Here is a 23,104-nt window from a genome sequence, read left to right on the forward strand (position 1 = left end):
GATTACTTTTAAGAAGATAAACCAGGCACTGAGAGACCTGGTATTAATTCACTGAGCTTATAGTAGAAACTTCTAAATTCTTCCTTTCTTCATCCAGTCCGTACCTGCTTGTGAGCAAATGCACACAAGGTAACTTGAGTTTTTGAAAGAAGAGGACAGTAAGTTAAACAGTTGTTATTAAGACAATTGATAGCTAATTATCTCTACCCTTGACTTAGCAGTTGAAACTGCTACAAGGACTTATCAGAACCCCAGACGGAAGGGGCAGACAATTTCAAGAAAAGAGTAATACTTAAAGAGATGTGTATGCAGACAATCAGCTAAGAACTCCACGGGGCTATTTTGGGTAGGACAATCCCTTTGCATTATAGGAGTTTTCGCATCTTCCCCCAGCACGTATCCATACAGCCCGCTCACCCCACGCAGCCCTCTTCATCCCATGTGACACTAACGATCGCCCCCTGACAGACGTTCCACTCCAGGGTAAGAAACACTGATGAGAGTTTCGACACAAAGGGAAATTATGCTTCTGGCTTTAGGTTTTTGGGGGGCCCTAGGAAATGGATTTCTCCCTCCCTTCTTTGGCTGATATACATTGATTAAGGAAATCAATATACATTGATTAAGGAAAAAAAGGCCAGACAAACATGGTGGCTAAAGATGGTGTTTATTTCACCTGGTTTTTGTAGGCTTCATGCTTTGACTACCCAAGTGAGTTTCCTCACCCTATGTAGCATGCTAGGTGTGACTCAAAGAGAGAGAGCTTTCTCTACCTGCACTGACCACACGTGATTTTCCTCGACTCTCCTCCCTTCTATGAGGACTTACACGTTGGCAGACGACTTTGATCATTTCCCCACGATTGGCACGTGTATTCTTGTGTTGTGAATCATAGCTACTCATAAAAATGAATTAGAAGTCAATGTTTCACCAACTTGAGGGTAATTGTACTCACTCCTAATTGCTGGGGACATAAAGACTCTTGCAAGAATGAATTGTTTTGGTCCTTAAGTCAGTCACACTTTATTAAATTGCAGAATGATCAATGATAATTACTCTACGTCCTGACTTTTTTTTCTCAGATGGATCCTAATAGAATATCAGAAGATGACACTCACTGCATTAATAGAATTTTCAAACTCCACGAAAACGCAGATTTGCAAGACACAACTCTGGAGAGTCAAGACACAAAACTAATACCTGATTCGTGTAAGAGCATTAAACAGGCCTTCCGAGCAGCTGTACAAAAGGTGAGTCCACACGAGGATATAAGTCAAGGGCCCGCACTGGCCCTGCTAATACCGAAAATTAATACTGGCTGAGTGCTGTTGACTTTGTTCTTTTTCATTTTAATAATTTGTAAAAGAGCTAAAGAGAATTTTTTAAAGAGATTAATAGAATCCTTTTGAAGTTGGTAGTGTCTTATTATGGTGGCCAGAGACGTTCACGCACATATTCCTTCCTTTCTTTTCTTTCCTTTTTCTTTTCTTTTTTAAAGAGGAGTCATTTAAATTCATACATTGAAGGAGGACAAAGATAGTTTGTGGTAGTCAATGGATCAGTTTGCTGGTGTGAATTCCCTGCCCTAGAAACCATTCCTTCAGTTTATAGGACTCACTGCTATTTCCTGTACCTTTGGTTTTGTAACGGTAGGGTCTCCTATTTATTCCCTATCTGTTGATCCAGGACTCTGTTAAGAATACTTGTAACTGGGCCATTGTCATCTGTGGTGAGGAGGTAAGCAAGCAGTGCAGGGAGTGATGTGGTTGGCAAGGTGGAAGCTCTGTGTCCATCTTCTCATTTTCCAGGAGAGCTGAGTGAGCAGGGAGGAGATGGGGTGGGGGAGGCCAGTGACTTCTCTTATACCGACAGCGCCAAGTGAGAAACATTGCAATGAATCACTGCGTGTTCTACTTCTCTGAATAAAGTCACTTGAGAATTTTGCAGCCGTGGGATTATTTTACTTACGGACTCCACCAAACACTGGGTAGAACCGAGGGACTCCGGTGCGTCCCTGCCTGCGCACGTCACGTACTCGCGTGCACAGCTGTGTGGATTCCTGCATCCGCCCGTGTATCCCAGCCTCTAGTTTGCAGCTCCCTGGGCTATCTCTGATCATCTTAGGGTAAACCCTAAAGTTGTCAAACTCCTTAAATCTAAATTGCATTTTAATTTAGTCAATTTTTTAAAAAATCCACAGATAATAATAGCAATTAAAAAAAGAGGATATGTGTGGGAGGTAGAGGTAGGGAGATGAAGCTGTTTTGTATAACCCATTAAGTTGCTATTTGCTGTATTTTGTCAAATCTAAGATACCACCAATTTTCAACTTACATCATTTTTTCATGCATCACAAAGAAAGAAAGAAATGTTGACAGAAATATTAAACACAGGGGCACCTGGGTGGCTCAGTTGGTTAAGCATCTGCCTTTGGCTCAGGTCATGATCTCAGGGTCCTGGGATCGAGTCCCACAGCGGGCTCCCTGCTCAGCCGGGAGTCTGCTTCTTCCTCTCCCTCTGTCTCTTTCTCTGTCTCTAATGAATAAATAAATAAAATCATGAAAAATATATTAAACATGATCATCATAGATTCTGTTTGCATCGTAATTTCAGAGTTACTAAAATGTAAAAAAAAATGCATCAGAGAATCAATGAAACACATATTGCTCTAATATCTATAAGAGCACACTGGTAATACTACATTTTTGTTATAATTAATGTATAGGTGCTTGGCTTTATGCAGTAGACACATATTTTAAAGCGTGGGCTTAATTTGATCTTTTTATCTTATATTGTAATTTTTGTTTATTTATTTATTTATTTATTTATTTATTTATTTATTTTTTGATGTAAAGTTCGATGATTCATTAGTTGCATATAACACCCAGTGCACCATGCAATACGTGCCCTCCTTACTACCCATCACCAGTCTATCCCATTCCCCCACCCCCCTCCCCTCTGGGATATATTGTAATTTTTGAACTATGGAAACAGCAACTCTGCTAATCTATTCTTTTTATTATTTTGTTTTATGTTTCATTTTCATTGGTCTGATTTTTTATCCCATCTCTCAAATGTTGGGCAATCTATCTATAAACAATGATTTACATGTACTAGAGATAATCTATTAGTTAAAAACGGAACCCCTAGTTAAGGTAATTGTGGTTAGGTAAGTGACTGTCTCCTAATTTTCTGTGTGAATTGACCCATATTGTATCTCCTTACAATGAAGAGATAAGCTTTTAATTTCACAGGTCTCTTGGTTCTTAAGAATTATCCTTCAAGTTTTTTTCTGGAAGAATGGGATCAGCCAAGATAATTTTGAAAACAAAAAAGTATTAAGAAAAACAGACACCATTAACATTTATTTAGGCGAATGCAAAAGTGGTTCATCTTAGCAGGTCAAAAGAGAAAAACATTAGCATCTCGTAGATATTAAAGAAGTGATTGACAAAATTTCAAATTTATTTCTGATGTTTAAAATCCATTAGAAAACAGAACCAGATGGGTTCCTGATGTTTTTTTTTTTTTTTTTTTTAAGATTTTATTTATTTATTTGACAGGGATAGAGACAGCCAGCGAGAGAGGGAGCACAAGCAGGGGGAGTGGGAGAGGAAGAAGCAGGCTCATAGCGGAGGAACCTGATGTGGGGCTCGATCCCGTAACGCCGGGATCACGCCCTGAGCCGAAGGCAGACGCTTAACCGCTGTGCCACCCAGGCGCCCCTCCTGATGTTTTTCTAAATACCGCAAACTAAAAGTTAGCTAATGATGAGAAACAGAAACATTTTCTTAAAGTCAGGGACACAACAAAGATGCCTAGTGTCCCCCACATTATTTAACATTGTTCGGAATACACTAGCTAATGCAATCGTACAAGAGAATAAAATAAGAAAATATATGTATATATACATACACATATATGGAGAAGGCAAAATTTGCATGTGATATAATTGTATACTTGGGTAAACTTGAAAGAACTAAAAGGCTGCAAGCAAAATCAATCAGTTTGTAAAAATTAGTAGGTAATAATCACTAGCTGTCCCCATTTCAAACAACAACTAGGAAACACAAATGAAAAATTCAATTCATATTTTTTAAACAGCCCTAAAAATAAACTTAACAAGGCACGTACAAAGCTTATAGAGATAATACTAGAAAATTCTACAGAGGCATTGACAAGGTAAAGACGTAACTATGCAAAGTCCTGATCCGTGGGAGACCAAACACCTTAGAGTAGATTTTATCGGTTGTGTGTGAGTGTGTGTGTGTGTGTGTGTGTGTGTGCAATTTAGTACAATATAACATTATTTTAAATAAGTGGGCATAGACTCAAAAATGGTACTGGGAGGATTTGTTTACTATTTTTAAAAAGTAGTAGCCTTCCTTCATGTCCTAAGTGAAGACAGATCCCAGCTGGCGGGAGTATTAGTGGCCGATCACTGCTCCGGTCTCACACCTTCCGTTACCTCAGTTTCCACCCCTTCCTGCCCGATCAGAACTTAACACATGCTCACTGTCCCATTTCCTTTGACCTTTCTAAGTGACCGTCTACATAGGACTGACAGACCAGTTTGTACTTAAAATGAGCAAGAATGGCAGAATTTGCCCTATTTTAGGAACGTGTTGCAGACTTGGTGCCGCGTTCCAAAAAAGCAACACTCGTTTTAAGAGATTCAGTACCTGGCCAGCCAGAGGAGAAAGACAAGAATAATCAACTCTTCTCATTAGAGGCACACCGTTTTAATTATATTTACAGAATGGTATGACTCACAGGATGAGAACTTTATTTTGCTAATAGCACATTTTTGTGTTGTTGGGCTCTAAGATTTTACCCATTGTTCGTGGGTAATAAGATTACACACAGGCAACCCTTGGGAGTAAGGAGTGGTCGTGATGTACCCTTGTGTGTTTGGAGGTAGAAGATGCCATTTCTTCCCCCAGACAAGAGGAACTTTAGGAAGGAGACGAGAATTATCCATACCTTATCATTAGAATCAAGCCATGTTTAATAAGCACGCATACCGTGCTGGGCACGTTGCCATAACTTCTCCAGTACCCAAGGACTTACTCTTTTCTTACCCTTGCCAAAGAGTGATTTGCCAGCTGTGTTATCCTTTGATGAGAATTATTGGTTAATATGACATTCTCTAAATCTTGCCAAAATAATCAGATTTCTCATTTCTCTTGCCAATGCTGAAAATAGAATGGATGTATCAGGCATTCATAAGTAGGTTCGTATCTTAGTTTTAGTTCTAATATAGATATTGAGTGAACCCGTAAAACAAAATTACATGTGAGGTTGCAATCATTATTGAAAGATCAAACCCATCCCGTGGTAACAAATGCTAGACATAAGCACAATATTACATTATATGTGTGCAAAGAGTGGTGTTTACCCAGCCCGTCTTTGGTCAGACAAGTAATGCTGTTTTTCCCCCTCTTTTTTTGTTTGTGGCTGGGCTTTCTTGGCTTTTTTTCCCCTTTAGCACAGAACTCTGAAAGCCTCTTAGTGATCCAACCCTACCAACCACAATTTACAAAGTCTATCATAACAGTCTATGACAATAAAGAAAACACTAGTACAAATATGGTGTCCAATTTATAAAGCAATTCTTGTTTCCAGCTTTGGCAGCCTCTCTGGCCTCTGCTAGCCTGAAGAGTGGAGTGGTGAGCTCAGGCCCTGAGCAGGGGCACTTGGCCCTTAGATCCCTTGGTCAGTCTTAGTGGAAAACCATGTGTGTAGGCACTAAATATACATACTGAGCACTCCGGGCTGTGACTCGGGGTGATTTTAGTATGCCCGGTTGTTGATTTCACGTTGAGTACAAAAACTTCCTGAAACTTACTATGAAAAGTATTTGAAAGAATGACGTGGAGGAGAGAGATGGATGGGCGATGTTCAGTGCATTCAAGTTGACCCCCCAGGGTGTGGGAGGGCAGCATGAAGATTCACATGCATACGGATTTTTAAATATTAGCTTTTACAATGTTTTTGTGACTCAAGAATGAAAGAAAAGAACAAATAAATGATTGATGACTTATGGAACTCTGTGAACTAATATTCTTAAATAAACGTAGGTCATCAACCAACTCATAAAGCCAGAGTGTTAGTAGCCTGCTTCTCGTTGATCTGACATCTTCACCAATGTTCTTATCGATAATTATTAATATTGTAGCCTCAGGCAGTAAGGCCTCAGCACAGATACAAAAGTATGGATAATTTTTGTTGAAAGTTATCTCCACCCAGACTTCTCCCTTTAGGCATGTTTTCCTCTGGTCTGTGCAGTTTCACTACAGAATATGAAAAGCCAAAGATGATAATGACTACGAATAACTATCTTTTGTTGGCATATTCTTGACTAAGCATTTCCTGGAGGCAGGAAGCCTCTGAGCCTCCAAAGGCTTAGTGGAAAATGGGGAGTAAAACCAGAGCCATCATTATTGAACAATTAATTCTCACCTGGAATTCTTGTTTTATTCCCTGGGGATCAGTGCACATTTGATCTCCTCTCCTACAGGAGTCACAGTGTAAATTAAAACCGTCTCCTTATATTAAGAACGGTGTACCCAAAGATAGTCAACGCTTTGATCCCTAAGGAATTAGTCACTGTTATTTGGCACAGTCCGTGCTGCTGTAACAGAGAACCCTCATTCGTGAACTGAGTAAGGCGGAGTTTTTCCTCTCCCGTGCAATAATCCGGGGGCAAGCCGTCCAGGGCTAGCAGGGAGGCTCCTCCATCCTCAACGGGTACCTTCCATACCTTCCATACCTTCCATCTCTTGGGCCAAGTTGGCTTTTCCATTTGTTGCCGTTTCCAGACAGAGAAAGGGAGAGAAAAGGCCGAGAGTGGTACCTGGGGGCTGAGACACGATCGATTCTGGCAGCATCCTCTTGGCTGGGAGTTACTCATAGGACCACGCCCGGCTGTAAGCGAGGCTGCACACTAGTATCTCTAGCTAAGCAACCATTTGCACCAAGGCTTGAGGAAGGGGGGACAGTGACCAGTTTCCAATACTCACTAAACCCTGGTGAGGCAGGAAAGTAGGCTCACTATCTGAGCAGAGTTAACTTTGTGAATATATAAGTCTGTGAAAAATTTGAACGGCTCAGATTTTGTTTTCTGAAAGTTAAAGTACTTTAGTATTATTTGGATTCCAGGAGAGAGAGAAATTTAAAAGTGGCTTTAACAGCATGCATTTTATTAAGGAACTTTCAAAGGTTTGTTTAGGCATATATATCTCCACATCTGTGATGCCTGCATGAACTTTGTCGCCTGCACAGTTTTTAGTAGGTTTTATGGATTCAAGAACATTAATTTAAAGCCAAAAAGTTTGTCAGATTAAGTGATTGTGTTCTCCATATAGAGAGCTGATCCTTTAGAATTCTGATGTCGGTTATTACAAGAAGGCTATTCCCATTTTTATTTTTTATTTTTATTTTTTTATTTTATTATTTTTTAAAGATTTTATTTGTTTATTTGACAGAGAGAGACAGCCAGCGAGAGAGGGAACACAAGCAGGGGGAGTGGGAGAGGAAGAAGCAGGCTCACAGCGGAGGAGCCTGATGTGGGGCTCGATCCCACAACACCAGGATCACGCCCTGAGCGGAAGGCAGACGCTTAACCGCTGTGCCACCCAGGGCCCCTATTCCCATTTTTAAAACTAAAGTATGTAAGAAATCAACTAAAATTTGAGTAGATCTTAACTGCTTATGAAATTGTCATCATAGAGCTGTCATATGCCATTATTTCTTACTTGCTTTTTAGTTAAATACATACATAACAAACACAAGGGGAAAAATTAAACCCCATTCATTATCACTTTGCCTTTGTATATGAGTATATATCCCAAGAAAGTTTCTTGTAAACCCACAAGGAAACTTGGGGTTTGGGGGCACTGGTGTTCCCAAATCAAGATGTTAGTCATGTAGTGGTTTTCCAATGGGATTTCATCTGCGCCATAACAGTTTTGGGAACTGCAATTCAATCAACCCCAATCATATTTACCATTTATGAAACCGCCTTTATGGGAAAGCTGAAGTAAGACCTGCAGAATTTTCCAACAAAACCAAGGCCATCTACTGCCTTTGGCCCAACGGTAGGCTATTGGCTGTGATGTGCTCAATCCCAGGGAGGCCCAGGGCAAAAGGTAGGAGGGTTTGCAAGAGGGAAATAACAGTGAGTGGCATCATCAGAGGTGGGCTTATCTGTGTGCTAGAAGTGTCCCAGGATGGAAGAAAAGATATTTTGGATTGACAGTCTTAAAGAAACAGAGATAAGGAAAGATATTCCTGGAAGAGAGTATCTAATTGTGTGGCTTGGGATCTTGACCTACAATTTTAGGAGTGAATAAAACTCGGGGTCCTTGGCTGGAAGGGAAGGTGGCAAAGGATAGATTGGATTGCTCCCCACAGAGTGGCTCATCCTAGGAGGAATAGAGCCTGTGGAACTGGAATGAGTGATGCTCCCTAGAAAGGTGTTTCCCAAACCTGCTTCATCTTAGGAATGCTTTGGAGACCTTGCTTAAAAAATAAGTAAATAAACCAGATTGGTCACAAAGATTTGGTAATTCAGGAGCACACTTTGTGATTTCAGAAATCCTCTCTGAGGGGACGCCTGGGTGGCTCAGTCGTTAAGTGTCTGCCTTCGGCTCAGGTCATGATCCCAGCGTCCTGGGATCGAGCTCCGCATCGGGCTCCCTGCTCAGCGGGAAGCCTGCTTCTCCCTCTCCCACTCCCCCTGCTTGTGTTCTCTCTCTTGCTGTCTCTCTCAGTCAAATAAATAAATAAAAATCTTAAAAAAAAAAAAAAAAGAAATCCTCTCCAAGAAGGACTGGTCTGTCTTTAAAGGAAGGCTTCAGGGTGGGAATGGAGATAGCACCTGGGACCAAGGAGGTGTGCTAAGCATCCTAAGAAGATGTGAGAACCAGCGGAATGCAGGGAAGCCTTCCGAGAGTTTAAGTGGTGGATGGAAAGACTAGGAGCTGGCTGTGGTATGGAAATGTGGGTTTTGAAAGTTGCAGAGAGCGGTCTGCAGCTAAGGTGATGGGACAAATGTTTGCTTGAACCTTTTGAGATTCAGGGTCTGAGAGAGGTCTGTTCCCACATCACTTCCTCATCCCTAGGGTGCTGCCCTAGCCCCCAAGCTTCGCCCTTCGAGAGCTCTGGGTGGTGGGGGTAAATATGATCAGGAGAACTATAAATCAGGGGGCTCATATTCATCAGAAAGTTTTGGTGAGCTCAGAACCTCTTCCTCCCAGTTGCCTATTCCTGCTTCTTATCTGCTCGAACGCTTTTGTGGTGAAGGACCATACCATCATCTCCATCACCCCACCCAGAAGCCAGAAGATCGTCTCATGCTCTCCGTCATTAACTCTTTACTTGGCCCCCATCCCGTGAATTCTACTTCCTCACAAAACCTTCAACTGCTTCTCTCTACCTGGTCCCCACTGTCGTCACCTTCATGCGGGTGTTACCGGCATCGTCTCTTGCCTGGGTCACTGCAGGTGACCACCCTGTCTGTGGTCTCACTGCCTCTAGTCCATCCTCTCCACAGCTCAGTGACTTCTGAAAATGCGAATCTGAGTGTGTCCCTTACTTTCCTACTTAAATAATCCTTCAGTGGACCCCTGGAACCAACAGGACAAAGTCTGAGCTGCTGAACACATAACACAGAATCTTTTGTGCTCTGGAAACCGTCATTCCAACCCCTGCCTCTCCAGGCTCATTACCTTGCGTGCCATTCCATCACCCACCAAGCTTGTGCCCAGGGGCCCCACCACAGTAAAATGCTACAAGTTCCCTAACCTGGCTGAGCCCTTCCCCTCTCGGCTACCCTGCTGTGATCCGAAGCACAGTGAGGGCAAAGATGATCTCTCTCCTGGAAACACAACACCCTCAGCACCCCATAGGATGCCTGACCCCCCAGCAGCCATCAGAACACTTTCTGGAATGCATGGATGGGTGAATGAAAGACAGGTGTTTATGTGTGGTCCTTTAGATGTTACTCCAGGCCTTTCCTGTGTAGTTGGTTCTCTGTCTTTCAAAATTCAGCTCAGGCATTACTTCCCAGAGGAGGCCCCCACTGTTGCCTGCCTGTCCACCTTTGGGTTAGAAGCTTCTCCTGTACATGCTCAGAGCTTCTTTATTCCCTCCTGTCATTCAGGGCCTCCATTGCAGGAGCTTGGTGTGGGGCTGACTCCCTCAAATGTGAGCTTTTGTTTAGTTTTTCTCCCCAGTCACAGGCACACAGTAGGTGCTCAGTGAAAGTTCGAAGAACCAGTTTAAGGAGTGAGTGAGCTCTGCTCATCTCTGCTCTTGCTGTCATGAGGGGGCTATTTGTTTGCTCTTGCCAGCCGCTAGCCACATTCCACATGCTCAGAAAGATTCACAACAGGGCTGAGGTCGTTCCCAACTGTGATGCTTGTCCTGCTTCTTGGTTGGGGGAGTGGTTTTCTGCCTTTGGGGCATGAACACATTAAAGGATCTTGAGGCTGGACGACCCTGACTGACCACCCTGCCCCTTCCTCTCTGGCCTCCTTTGTCCACAGTGGCTGGCCTGGTACCTCTGTTCTGCTTGGAGTCATAGTCCTAGCAGTCCAGGACTTTGGGGGAGGGTCTGTGAGGGTTAGCCCTCTTCAGAGGCCACAAGGCTCTGCGAATGTCAAAGCTCTGCCAGTGTAAGGTGGCATTATTGTTTCAAGTGGCAGAAGAAAGCAGAGACAGGGTAAATAGCCTCACCCAAGATGTCACACAGCAGTTACCCTGCCAGGCCCTTAGATGAGACTTTTTAAATGAGTACTATAGTGCAAGCCATTTTGAGATTGGGCTCTTTATGAAGACTAATACTGCTGTCATAAGGCTACTTCATGAAAACTCTAGGGGACCCTTAACTGTGGCAGAAGGTTCCTCATTTAAACCAGGAAGGTTAAACAATAAAAACTAATTTTCTCTTCCCAGCACAGCCAGCAGGCTGCCAGGAAACATCACTCTGTTCTAGGAAAACAAGGGCACGCGCTTCTTCAGCCCTTTGGTGGGGAGAGTACATTTTCTGTTTGCAAAGACCTGTCTTTTCCAATCAGCAGACTTCTTTTGAGAGAAATGAGCCCCCGGTGACGGTGCTTGGGTGGGAGGGGGAGACCAATGCACATCTTGGTAAAGTTCTTCACCGAGAAATGTCCAGAAGTGGTCATCGGATGGTGGTGGCTGATTTAGTTAGGAGGCAAACAAATTAGGGGGTTAAGAGGTGGGGTGCTGAGGGTATGGGATGTGCATAGAATCCATATTGAGAAAACTTTGGGTGAATTCTGTAAATCAGTAGCCTATATTAAGAAATAAAGAATTTTAAGAATCAAAATGTAGAGTTGCGAATGAATCAGAGATGGCTCTTCCTTTCAGGATTAGTGGGCCCAGTGCCCTATCCACCGGCTCCCCTCCCTGCTGCTAGCTGGGCCACTGGACCACGGGACACAGTCCTCCTCCTCTTGCTCCCCACCCCGCCCCCACCCCCTGTGGGGATGGCCAGGAGCTGCCCTTCCCCCTCCCTGGTGCTCCTTTCCTGTCCTGGTGCCCTGGAGGCCTGTGGGTTGAGAAACCCAGGCTCTGCTAGACCCCTTCATAACCTGTATTTAGGTGACAGCATGCTCCATGGATCCTGCTCTCAAAGTTCTTTGCTTTGAGGCTATTTTGAACTGTACCACGGACAGTTCGTAAGGAACTATGGGGTTCCCATCTTCATCCTGGTGCCTGTAAAGTGTTCCCCCATATCCTGTGGATTAGAAGGTTAGTGTGAGCTTTAGGGGAGGGAGGAAAGCAAGAGGCTGAGACATCTATATTAATTCTGTCTCTTTAGTTGCTGCACAACACCTGGGTATTCCTTCTGCGGGTGGGGATGCTTTCTGTGCCTTGTAAACCAAGAATACCAAGCAAATAAAATCTTTACAAATACAGACGAGCTACTGATAAGACAGCAGGACATCTGTCTGAGAGAGCACTCGGGGCCAAAGTCGGTACGAACCAGAGGGCAGCATACTGACTCTAAATAGCTCTGTGGGGCTGGCACCTGGGGTGTCCCACAGGGGCCTCAGCGGTGGGGTTTGGGGGCTCAGTGGAGGAACAGCAAGAGAGCCTGCAGCAGTAACCAGGACATCTTGCAGGGCCTTCTAAGCGCAGGTGAGGAATGTGTACTTGCTCCTGAAGCCTGTGGGTGGCTCCTGGAGGATTGTCAGAGGAGAAGGAATGTGCTTCTCCATGTCCTTTCGGACGCTCCGGCAGCCGTGGGTCAGTTTGGGGACAGCAAGAGACTGGGAGAGGAGGTAGGAGGCTATTATTGTAATCCTAAGGAGAAACGATGAGAGCTGGAAGGCAGGAAGGCAGTTGTCCTTGGCGGAGAGGAGGGGATGGCTCTCTGAGCTGTTCAGGAGGTGGAAGTCGGCAGGACTTCTCTGCAGGAATGGGAAATGGCTCTTCATTTTCCGAAACAACCCACGTGTGGCATTCATGTGTTAACTCGCCTGATGAATACACTATTCTTGTGACTTGGTTGGAGAAGAATTACAGGAAGAGTATCATTAAGATGTTAAAATGAATGCATTACATATGTTAACAAGTGTATGAACCCTGTATTATATCTGGCAAACGGGGTGTTAAATCCTTGTTCAACCAGCCAGATGTCCCTGCAGCTGCTGCGGGTACAGGGGAGGGAGGCAGCCACCTGAGAACCCAGCTCTGAGCTTGTGCCAGTGGTTTGCCAAGCATCTGGCTGTACAAATTGCTTCTTCTATGCTATGACTGACAGGCACCACATAGATCACACAATTCACGTCACAATGCACAGGTGGGATCTTCAGTCTCAGAAGCCCAACCTCCAGCAACCTGACCTTTTCGGGAAATTTTTGCAGATAGGAATGTCCTCAGTGGGAGCTTAAATCTCCCTCTGTCCTTTTGTAAGATAATAAAACACTGCAATCAAGCCAATAAGACCATTTTAATAGCATTCGATGTTGAATTGGAAGGCTATCAAAGTCTTGTTTGGGGCAGTTGTCCAATTGAGTTTGCAAAAGCAGGCTTAACATGTGCTGTAAATGTTGAAATTACCTGGAGCAGAATTTTCAGAACTCCCCAAAGGAGTGGAAAATACTCAGAGGTGTTTGTATTTATTCTTATAGAGTACAATCTCTCCTAAGTGGCTTTGATTTATCAAAATTGAGCCAGGTCTGAGATGTCTCCCACCTCCCTATGTTTGGTGAAAGACCCTAAAATATTTTAGAAGATGTTTCAAAGAGCCTGTGCCAACAGACGGAAGACCCGGTCTGCACTCTTCCAGTTTACCCTACCACACTCTGGGTATTGTGCTCCTTGGATGTTGAGTTCGGGAGAAGTTGAAAAGAAGCAATCCTAGAGACCACAGTTACACAATCACATCCATCTTTTGTGTGCTTTCTTTCCTGGCGGAGAAATTGTGAAATCACAACATTTTTCTATGAGTGAAATAAAAGTCAAAATTGAAAAAAAAATTATATCGGTTGTTTTCTTGTCTGTTCAGATGTACTCTGACAGCAAAGATGAAACGTTAGTGCAGTCTAAATAGGAAAATGCCACATGAGAAGATTAAAAAATGTTGTGAAATTTCCTCAGCTCTATTGTTTTTAGACTCCGGAGCGGGGGCCGGAGCAGTTTCCAATCTGCAAGCCTGGCTGCGGCATCCCAGGCTCGTCAATGTTGGACAGCGTCCACTAGGTGGCAGTATGTCAGAGGGTTTCTTGTTTCCTTGCATTGGCCGCAGTTTCTTTGGCTGCCTACCAGTAGTTCGCTTTTCCTTTTTGTTTTGAAGGGTTAAATGAGGCTGTGATAATTGAGGCCCAAATTATGCTTATCTAAAAATGCATAATTTTGCTGAAAAACCTACTTGTTACAGTGTGACCATAAAATAAATTCCTTCATTCATGTGAGTTTTCTTAGTAACTTATGTAGGTAATGATCCTAGTTGTCATGGGTGGTTTGTAGAAACCAGGGGGCAATTCTTTTTGTCCCCTGCATGTAGCAGATGCTAAGCGTGCTGTGTTCTGAGAAGGCAGATCGCTGGTCTCCCTGAGGAGCAGACATCGGGTTCTTTTGTGGCTCTTAGAGAAGACCTTAGACAAAATTGCACACAAAAAAAACTCCCTGCCCAGCTTTTTCACCTTGGAAACTGTTTCTGGCTCGTGCTAAAGGCTGTGTGTGGGGAGGCGTGTCACAGCTACCCATCCTTCTTTGTGATCGTAGACCACATATGCACAGGATGAATATTCGGAGAGTTAACTTTTCCTTTTTTTTAAAAAAAGAAACACAACTTAACAGCTGGATTTAAAATAAGATAAACACACATAATATTCTAAAAAAGATCCCTTTCATCTGAATAATTTGTTCAGAGGAAAAGAGTTGGGATATCCTTTGTAGTGTTTTCCCCAGATGAGATGATCAGAACTTTTTGAATTCAAAGAAACCAGAAGCAATGTCTGAATGATAAGATTTGGGAGTAAAGAACTGTACATTTTAAGACACTCTAATTAGTGTGACAGAAGTAGAGGACTAGAGTGGATGAAAATCAGTGTAAATGTGCTGCTTAGAAAATAAATGGAATTGCGAGTTGGGGTGAAGTTTCAGTACCCCTTCAGAAGGGTTTCCTATCACCTTGAAAATTAAAAATATGAGGGGGGCATTCGAGAAAGATCCGTGCTTGGTATATACATAGCAAAGTATCTGTTCTTTGAGAAGAATGACAGAACGGAGCAGCTCCCGCGGTGTGGAGTGGACTTGGCAGAGTCACATTTGGGGACGTGATGGCCCTCGTGCCCAGCGTCTGCAGGCCCTGGTTTGGGCTCACCAGCCAACCCCTGAACCTGACTCAGCCAGTTCTGAGCCTGTTTTCTGAAGACCCTGGGAATTCTGAGACCATATTTCCTGATATCAAGGCTCTTTTTTGTCAGATTTTCCAGGCAACCTGCAGGTACTCCGCAGTCAGATCCCCAGTGAAGATAAGCCTCCTTTCAGACTTCCTACTTCAGGGAGGAAAAAACCCCCTAGAGATTTCTTGACAGGCAGAGGGGAAGAAAAAAAGATCTTTTTTTTTTTTCTTTTCAAGATTTTATTTATTTATTTGAGAGAGAGAAAGAGAGTGAGAGAGATCATGAGCAGGGGAGAGGGGCCGAGGGAGAAGCAGGCTTCCCCACTGACCCGATGTGGGACTCGATCCCAGGACCCTGAGATCATGACCTGAGCAGAAGGCAGATGCTTAACCAACTGAGCCACCCAGGCCCTGGGGGGAAATAAAAGATCTCTTCCCCTCTCCCCACTTAGGTTCTCCAGTTGGGGCTTTGTAAATTAGACAGATAAAAGAAAGATTAATAAAAGAAAAGCATATGCATGTATTGAATGTACGTTCCCTAAAGAAATGAAGAGCTGAAGAAACGGTTAGCCTGACCGGTTTTTATGCTAGGTTTGATGGAGAGTGGAAAGGCATGGGAAAATGTGACAGGACAAAAGGGTCCGGGCTACGGGCAGTGTACTGGGGAAATCATAACAAGGCCTGTTCCTTCAGGTTCTTAGTAGCATCCTTACATCTTGGAGATAAGGATGCTCCTCTCTGCCAGTTCCGAGGAGAGGACCTCTCACATGAGGGTCTTATGACCTGCTTCAGAGGAGGACGAGGTCAGAGGGTCCTTCCTGCACCTGCCATTTCTCAAATTCCTTCAGCTTAAAATATTGAAATGCCGAGGTGCTCTATTTTGGAGACGCATGTTCTGAACCCCATGATGGACTATTGAAACTTTTCTGCCAGCTTTCAGGCGTGTATTTGATGTCCACTTCTTGTAAAGGGAGAGAGGTATACAGCTCTGAAAGAGGAGTCAGAGACAGAGGTTCAGGTCCCGGCTTTATTAGGACAGTCCTTATTCTCTCAGCCTCCATTTCCCAGTCCAAAAAATGAGGTTAGTGACAGTCACCCAGCCTCTGATTCTAGTAAGAATCAAATACAATAATATAAGGGAAAATACTCTGTTAGCTACACATGTAAGGGATTATTTAATTTTTAGCACGAATACATGGAATATATGTAAATTGTGAGAATCTAATAAATCTATGGCCAAATACAGACATCACCAAACAGCCATTCATGGGCGCACTCAATTAGTGATGATGTTTGTCAATGCTGTGCTATATTAGAATCACCTGGAGAGATTCCTTTAAAAAAATAGCAAGTCAGTATCAGACTAATTGCATTAGACTGGCTGGAGTTGGGGCCTGGGAACCCAAGATGTAGTCCTAGAACAATGTTCTGTTTATGGCTGATATCTATGCACATAAGTTAGAGTTAAAAAAAAATTGGGGTGAGGTAGGGATACAAGAACAGATAATAAGAATAGATAATAAGAATACATTTTTTGTAGCCTCATAATGTAGACACATTATGTACTGCCTTTTCACATGGAAACTTCTCTGCAGGGTTTCTGAGAGGAATTGCAAGTTGGGGGTACCTAAGAATAGGTATAACGAAAGCAGCATTACGTGATGGGTTTCTAGCTAGAGTTCTAATTCATCCTGGGTCAGGACACATCAGGGTTTCTTTTTGTTTTTTTGGTATTTGGGTTTTTGTTTTGTTTTGTTTTGTTTTCCTTTTTAGCAGTCATTGAAAGTGCTTCTGAATAGTGCTGGTTATTGAATTTTCTTGTAATGAAAAGTTTCTGTGACAGCTCTGACCTAGAAGCTACTGTTTAAATGGGCAGAAGTTTATTCCCAGGTGGGAAAGAACAAACTTTCCCTGCCTATTTAATCAGTGACTTTAGTCTGCTGCTGCTTTTGCCTGGGTCTCAACCTTCAAACAAACGTCAGATTTGCCCATTTATGAAATCTTTTGGAATGTCAGAGGGATTGCTGTTCTCAAATTGAGGCCTAGGCCAGAAGCACTAGCTAACCTTGTAGAAATGCAAATTCTCAGGCCCTACCCAAGACCTACTGAGTCAGAAACTGTTTCAACGCACCCTCTGGGAGACTATGCTATGCGCGCTGAAGTCTGACAACTACGGAGCTAGCACAGAAGCTCTGCCCTTGTTTTTCTCAATAAAAGGTATGCTTTTCTCAATAGAAAAAGCACAAAGCAGACATTTGTAGACATATGCCATACTTAGCTTTGCTTCCTTTCCCCCTCCTCTCTCTCCCATCTGAGGATGAGGCACATCAGGGCTAAAGGGAAAATGAAGGGTAACTTTACACTTCCAAATTACTGTCATCAAGGATCCTATTCGGATCTTTTAAGAGATAACAATCAGGTAAAGAAACATTGTATATGTAAGTGTATAAACATATTCTCTATGTATAAAGATATATTGTACATGTATAAATATATATACAAGGTATATTATATCTCTATTATAAATGTATATATATAATGAATAAAGATACGCTGTGTGTATATATATATATATATAAAGCTATAAAGATATACACATCTATAAAGATAAATTGTATATACAAATGTATAAAGATACACCCTATGTATAAAGATACACTGTACATCTATAAATCTCTGTTATAAATACAGGGGAGACTAAACCAGGAAATTCCAGAAATCAGAGTACCACTGGGAGTCCAGAAGTCATAAGAAGAGAGTTGGGAGATTGGAGGTCAGCAGGGGAGAAAAATAAATCTTGGATGGAGAGGGAAGAATAAGGCCTGGTAAGGGCCATTGCACTGCATGACTCAAAAGGGGCTGCCACAATTTGCCTAGAAATTTCCTACAAACAGTGCTTCAGGGTTCTTCGTAAAAGTCATTCACACTGTGACTTCTTTAGGTAACAGGAAACAGTTATGCTATCTCCTCCAAGGGTCTTTAAAAATAGAACAGATTCTTATCTTTCTTGGGAGTCCTGAAGGCAGAGAGAAAAATCAGTGTTATCTCTAGAATCCTTCCAACTCTTAACAGTTGAAGTTGTGTTTGCCTCTATCTATCCATCTATCTAGCTAGCTATCATCTATCTATCCATCCATTCATCTATCATCTCTCTCACTCTCTCTCTCTATCTATCTATCTCAAAGCCCTTCTCTCCAGACACTCAAAGAACTTAGGTTATATGGCTAATCTTTTAAACATCACGGAATGAGGCTGGGGGGTTGGGGGGAAATGGTTAGCATGGATGGTCATCCTAATAATAGAGAAATTAGGAATCTCTCCAAGAGTGTTTCTAGTATCTAGGTATTTGAATTAACAGACACTGTGCTAAGTGTCTACATGTTTACCTCATTTAATCCTAACCCCCACTTACGATAGAGGTGCTATTAATACGTCTAGTACAGGTAGGTGGCTGATAAGGGATTTGAACTGAAGTTAAACCTGACATTTCACCCACTCTCTCTTAATATTTAATGGTAGCTAAGGTCTTGATTCAGATGGGCATGCCATTACTTACCTATTGGATCCTTCATTCTCAGGGCTCAAACCGAGATATGCAATGACCCGTGCTCTTTACATACTTGTGTTCTTTCTTTTTCTGGTTTGAGTTTCTTTCTTTCTTTTTTATTATTTTTTAAAGATTTTATTTATTTATTTGAAAGAGAGAGCAGGAGCAGGGGTTGGGGAGGAGCAGACTCCCCGCTCAGCAGGGAGCCCGATGTGGGTGGGTCTTGACCCCAGGACCCTGGGATCATGACTTGAGCCAAAGGCAGATGCTTAACCAACAGAGCCACCCAGGCTTAGTCTGATTTGAGTTTTTAAACCTCTGGATTGAGTTTCTAAACCTCTATTTGTGGCTGTATTTTAACTTAATTATTGATACTCTAAAAGCTCTTAGACTTCCGTATAGTACTTTAAATACACTGTGATTTTTTTTAAATAAAAACTTAACCATTGGGAGCTAGGCATTATTCACTTTCCTGTGAGCTGAACTTCAGTGTGGTAACAGGAATTCACTAATGAAATAACATAAAAAGAGCCTCCCTAAAGATTTAAGAGGGTCATATATTTTGTGGTAATTGTTGTTTTCCTAGTTAACATCATCTTCATTTGTGTATCTGCTACAAATTCTTAATTATGTTTAATTATTCCAGGTTTTATAATTTACATTGTCTTTTATTTCGTCTTATTGTCCATAGATGGTATGTGTATGGTCTACTTTTTAAGCATATCAACATGATTCTTTGGGATGAGCTTCTCTCTCTATCTTTTTTTAAAGATTTATTTATCTATTTTAGAGAGAGAAAGCACTCAAGTGGGGGGAGGGACAGAGGGAGAGAATCTCAAGCAGACTCAGCACGGAGTCTGATGCGGGGTTTCTCACCACCCTGAGACCATGACCTGAGCCGAAACCAAGAGTTGGAAACCCAGGCACCCCAGGTGGAACTTTTCTTGATAGCTACCTAGAACACCAAAGAATTTTCACTGCCTATGTATGTCTGGCATATTTTGAAGGAAAGATTAATTTGTCGTATGTCCAACAGTCCTAAATTCTTACGGCTTGCCTGGAAGAGTGAATATATAAATAAGATTTTTGTCTTTTCATTTCAGGAATTACAACATATTGTTAGAGCACAGCACATCAGAGCAGAGAAAGGTAAGCATGGATCTGCATGAACGTTTGAAATTGTATGGGGTCAGTACTCTTGGGGCTAACATGGTGTCTCTCGTCTCCAGCTATGATGGAAGGTTCGTGGTTAGAACTGGCCAGGAGGGGCCGGCCTCATACTCAGCCTTTTGCTCATCTCACTATTAATGCCACTGACATCCCATCAGGTAAGTTCCATTTGCATCCAGCCTGAAAAGATTTCAAGAGTCCTTTATCAGTCCATTTGAATACTCAAAACTATTATTAGCCGGTTACTAAAATTTCGAGAGCCCTTAACTTCTAGACCAGAAGAAAGGTCATTTGGTATTCAGCTGATAATCTGTAGTGTGGAAACAGTTGTTCTCAACTCTGCCAGAATGGACGTCATCATTCTTCATTTTCAGATCATCAGAATGGGTGCTTATTTTTAATGACTGCCAGTTGAAGTGGCAGAACTGGAAAGGACAATCCCTTGTTATGTTCATCTGTATTTCCCCAAACCAAAGTTGGTATATCCCCACTGCCAACTTATGAAGGGCACGGTTTTGTCTCCTGCAGAGTTCCAGGCAGGGACTTAACAAAGTAATGTTCAAGAGGCAGTAGCCCTCTACTCCTCCAAGGGCTTATCGCTTTCTCTGGATAAGAATTTAGCTCAATGCATTGGAGAGCTGATTATCTTTTAGAAATGAGGAAACTCGGAGCTCTGTTGCCTGCATCTAACCAATGCCCCAGCTATTCCAACATGTAATCCCCATTGGGATTCTACCTTGGGGTAGGTGAACATCAAAGAGGTTAAAAGAACACCATAATAGAATGTCAATTGACATTATCGGCCATTTGTTCAACATGCAGTAGGTACCAGGCATTTCATCATATTCATTATCTCTACTCCTTACCACAACCCTGCAAGGTAAGCGGTTATCATTCAGATTTGCAGACAAGGAAACTGAGGTCCACATAGTTTATGTGCTCAAGGTCACAGTGGTGGTAGGATTAGAAGTTGAGTTCCACTCTAGTTGATTCCCAAGTGCATGGTTTTTACAGTATAGGCCATTGTATTAGTACCCTGTGGCCAGCTGGCTTTGTCAGAGGGAAAAAAATTCAGAGCTCTTATGTTCTTATTTTCCTGTAAGAAGTAGATTAATGTAGTTTTAATAGCAGGGGCTCGTAGTCAGCCTGGGTCTGAAGCGTCCTGGCTGTGTGACCTTATGCAAATTATTGGAATCATTTGTGTGTCAGTTTCTTTACGGGGATGGAGGTCGAATTTACCGCATGGGGTGGCCACAGAGATTGAACGAAGCAATGTCAGAGTGTGCTTACGTGGAAGCTGGTGTCGAATAACACTGCATGAATGCAACTTGTTACTATTATTTGAGTTTTATTAAATGTTTTTACATATTCCACTTTGTTCTAAAAATGATTTAAGGCTAGTTTTTCTTGGAGTTAAAAGCAAACCCAAGTTTTAGTCACGATTTTGCAGCCACTGTCATAGCACGGGTCTCGGGTATTTCCTGACTGCAGACATGGAAATTGAGAAACCAATGCTGTGGTCGGTAGCACATTTTCCTAAACCATCTATCCTGTCCCAGATATCTGCTTTATAAACAAATTTTCTCTCTGCACATGTGTATATGTGCCTTACATTGAAGCTACACTAATTTTCTGAGTGAAAACTATTTTGCATATTAGCAAATGCAATCAAATTAATACTGATACATCAGCTGTTTGTGCTATGAGTGTACTCTGCGTTTATCTTTTCAGTTCATTTTAAATGGCATATGATAAATATTACATTAGCCTGTGTGCCAAAGTCTGTTTGGCAATAGCAGGCGTGTTTTAGTTATAAAGCTCTCTCTTCAGGCACCTAGCATCAAATCATTGCCAAAAAACGAGGCAAAACTCCTAGTTATTTTCTGACGGTTATTGAGTTTGTGACTGAGTGAAATGAAGTAGTGTATGCTTCCGTTTAAGAAAATAGCATTTGCTCCTTCGGCTGAGCCAACAGCTCCTTGAGTCCATTTATCTCCCAGATTTGGCCAGTACTGGATTCTTCAGGGGAAGGTGGCTGTAATTTTGCATGTTCATTTTTGGCCTCTGTTTTATATTTATTTACACGTAAGAAAAAAATCAGAATCTGCCTCCTATTGTCTGTTAGCTTATGGATTTGCAAAGCTTCCTGAATAAAACGCATTGGGAAGTATTTTGTGAGGCCAGACTACATGGCTTTCTTAAGGGGGTGACTCAGGCTAAATGTTTGGAGCCGTCTCTTCCCTACCACCTCCACTATGACCACAGGGGATGAGGGGCTGGGGTAAAAGGTCGTCGGCATGCCTTGTTAGTCATGGAAACCCAGGCTTGCCATGCGAGGTCCCTCAACTGGATCATAGTGTATTTTTCTCTCCCTGTCTCCCGCTTTTCTCTATTCTTGAGTCCTCACATCCATCCACACTGACAGCTTCCCTCCCTTTCTCCTCTGCACGCTGTGTGCATTCCATTCTCTGCTCCAACAGTTTCCCTCGCTGACACTACTCTCTCCCTTGTCTCAGCCCATCCCCATTCCTCCCCGTCCTCTGGCTCCTGTGTCCGCCCCGTTGGGTTGAGGCTCCTGATGGCCATTCATTGCTGCAGCATTCACTTGGCAGTTGCTTAACTGAACTTCAAGCCAAGTGCTGTGTGACACGCAGCAATGAAAATATTATGTTTTCCATTTTATATGCCATTTCTTTTTTTCTCCACTATTAGTGCTAAGTGCCTCGAGGGTATACTGCGTGATAAAGTTCTTAATTGTGGGCAGAGTGAATCCCTATAGGAAACCCCACACAGATATTTACTGAATGACTGATCAACTAAATGAATCGGTGAATGGATGAGTGGATGAATAAAAACAGAGATATGTTCAGTAGGGAATATGGACACTCCTTCCAATTCACTAGCTAACGGTGGGAGTGGTATGTGGTGAAGGTTCCTGTCTTTTCTCCCCCTCCCTGTTTCCTATTCCTTTCTTGCCTCTCCAGGCTATACCTGTGAGCCCTTGGTCTAATACTAACTGATCCATCCCACCAAGAGAGTAGACCTTACCTTAGTCATTCTGCTTCTCTAAGAGTCATCAGAGGAGATAAACTCAAGGACAAGTCACTAATCGAGAGAAGGACCATTATACAGGAGGAGGGTAAGAAGAGAGAAACATGGGATAATTTTAGATGGGAAACATCTTGAGTTTTGTTTGCTCTGTCAATGGATTAGGTGGCTGTTTACCAGCCTGGAGGAATTACTTTACTAGTGTTTGTGGGGCTCTGATGAATAATCTTGCAGTCTCTTGATTCACTTGGGACCATGGGATGATATTTACATTTGGAATGATATTTACATTTGGGGTGATATTTACGCTCTGGATGCTTTAATCTGGGATGCCCTGAGGTAAGACCTCCAATGAAAAAGAAAGAAGTGTGCAAAAGTGGGTCCTGGAGGCAGGGGTGCCTGTTATCCCTTCTCAGACTCGCTCTAGCGCCCTCCTCTGGAGTGCAGGAGATAAA

General features: G+C 42.6%; 1 protein-coding gene across 1 annotated transcript in view; it reads left to right on the plus strand.

The window, feature by feature from the left end:
- The window catches only part of TNFSF11 (TNF superfamily member 11), a 30,607-nt gene that overhangs the window by 5,460 nt on the left and 2,043 nt on the right, over window positions 1-23,104 (plus strand). Inside the window, exons 2-4 of the mRNA XM_045811051.2 lie at window positions 1,083-1,250; window positions 19,535-19,580; window positions 19,661-19,759. Coding sequence (XP_045667007.1) covers window positions 1,083-1,250; window positions 19,535-19,580; window positions 19,661-19,759 — 313 coding nt within the window. The remainder of the gene's footprint in view (window positions 1-1,082; window positions 1,251-19,534; window positions 19,581-19,660; window positions 19,760-23,104) is intronic.

This window comes from Ursus americanus, chromosome 10 (genome assembly GCF_024610735.1).
Source record: "Ursus americanus isolate L20-20 chromosome 10, mUrsAme1.1.p, whole genome shotgun sequence".
In the NCBI taxonomy this organism is placed as follows: Eukaryota; Metazoa; Chordata; class Mammalia; order Carnivora; family Ursidae; genus Ursus; species Ursus americanus.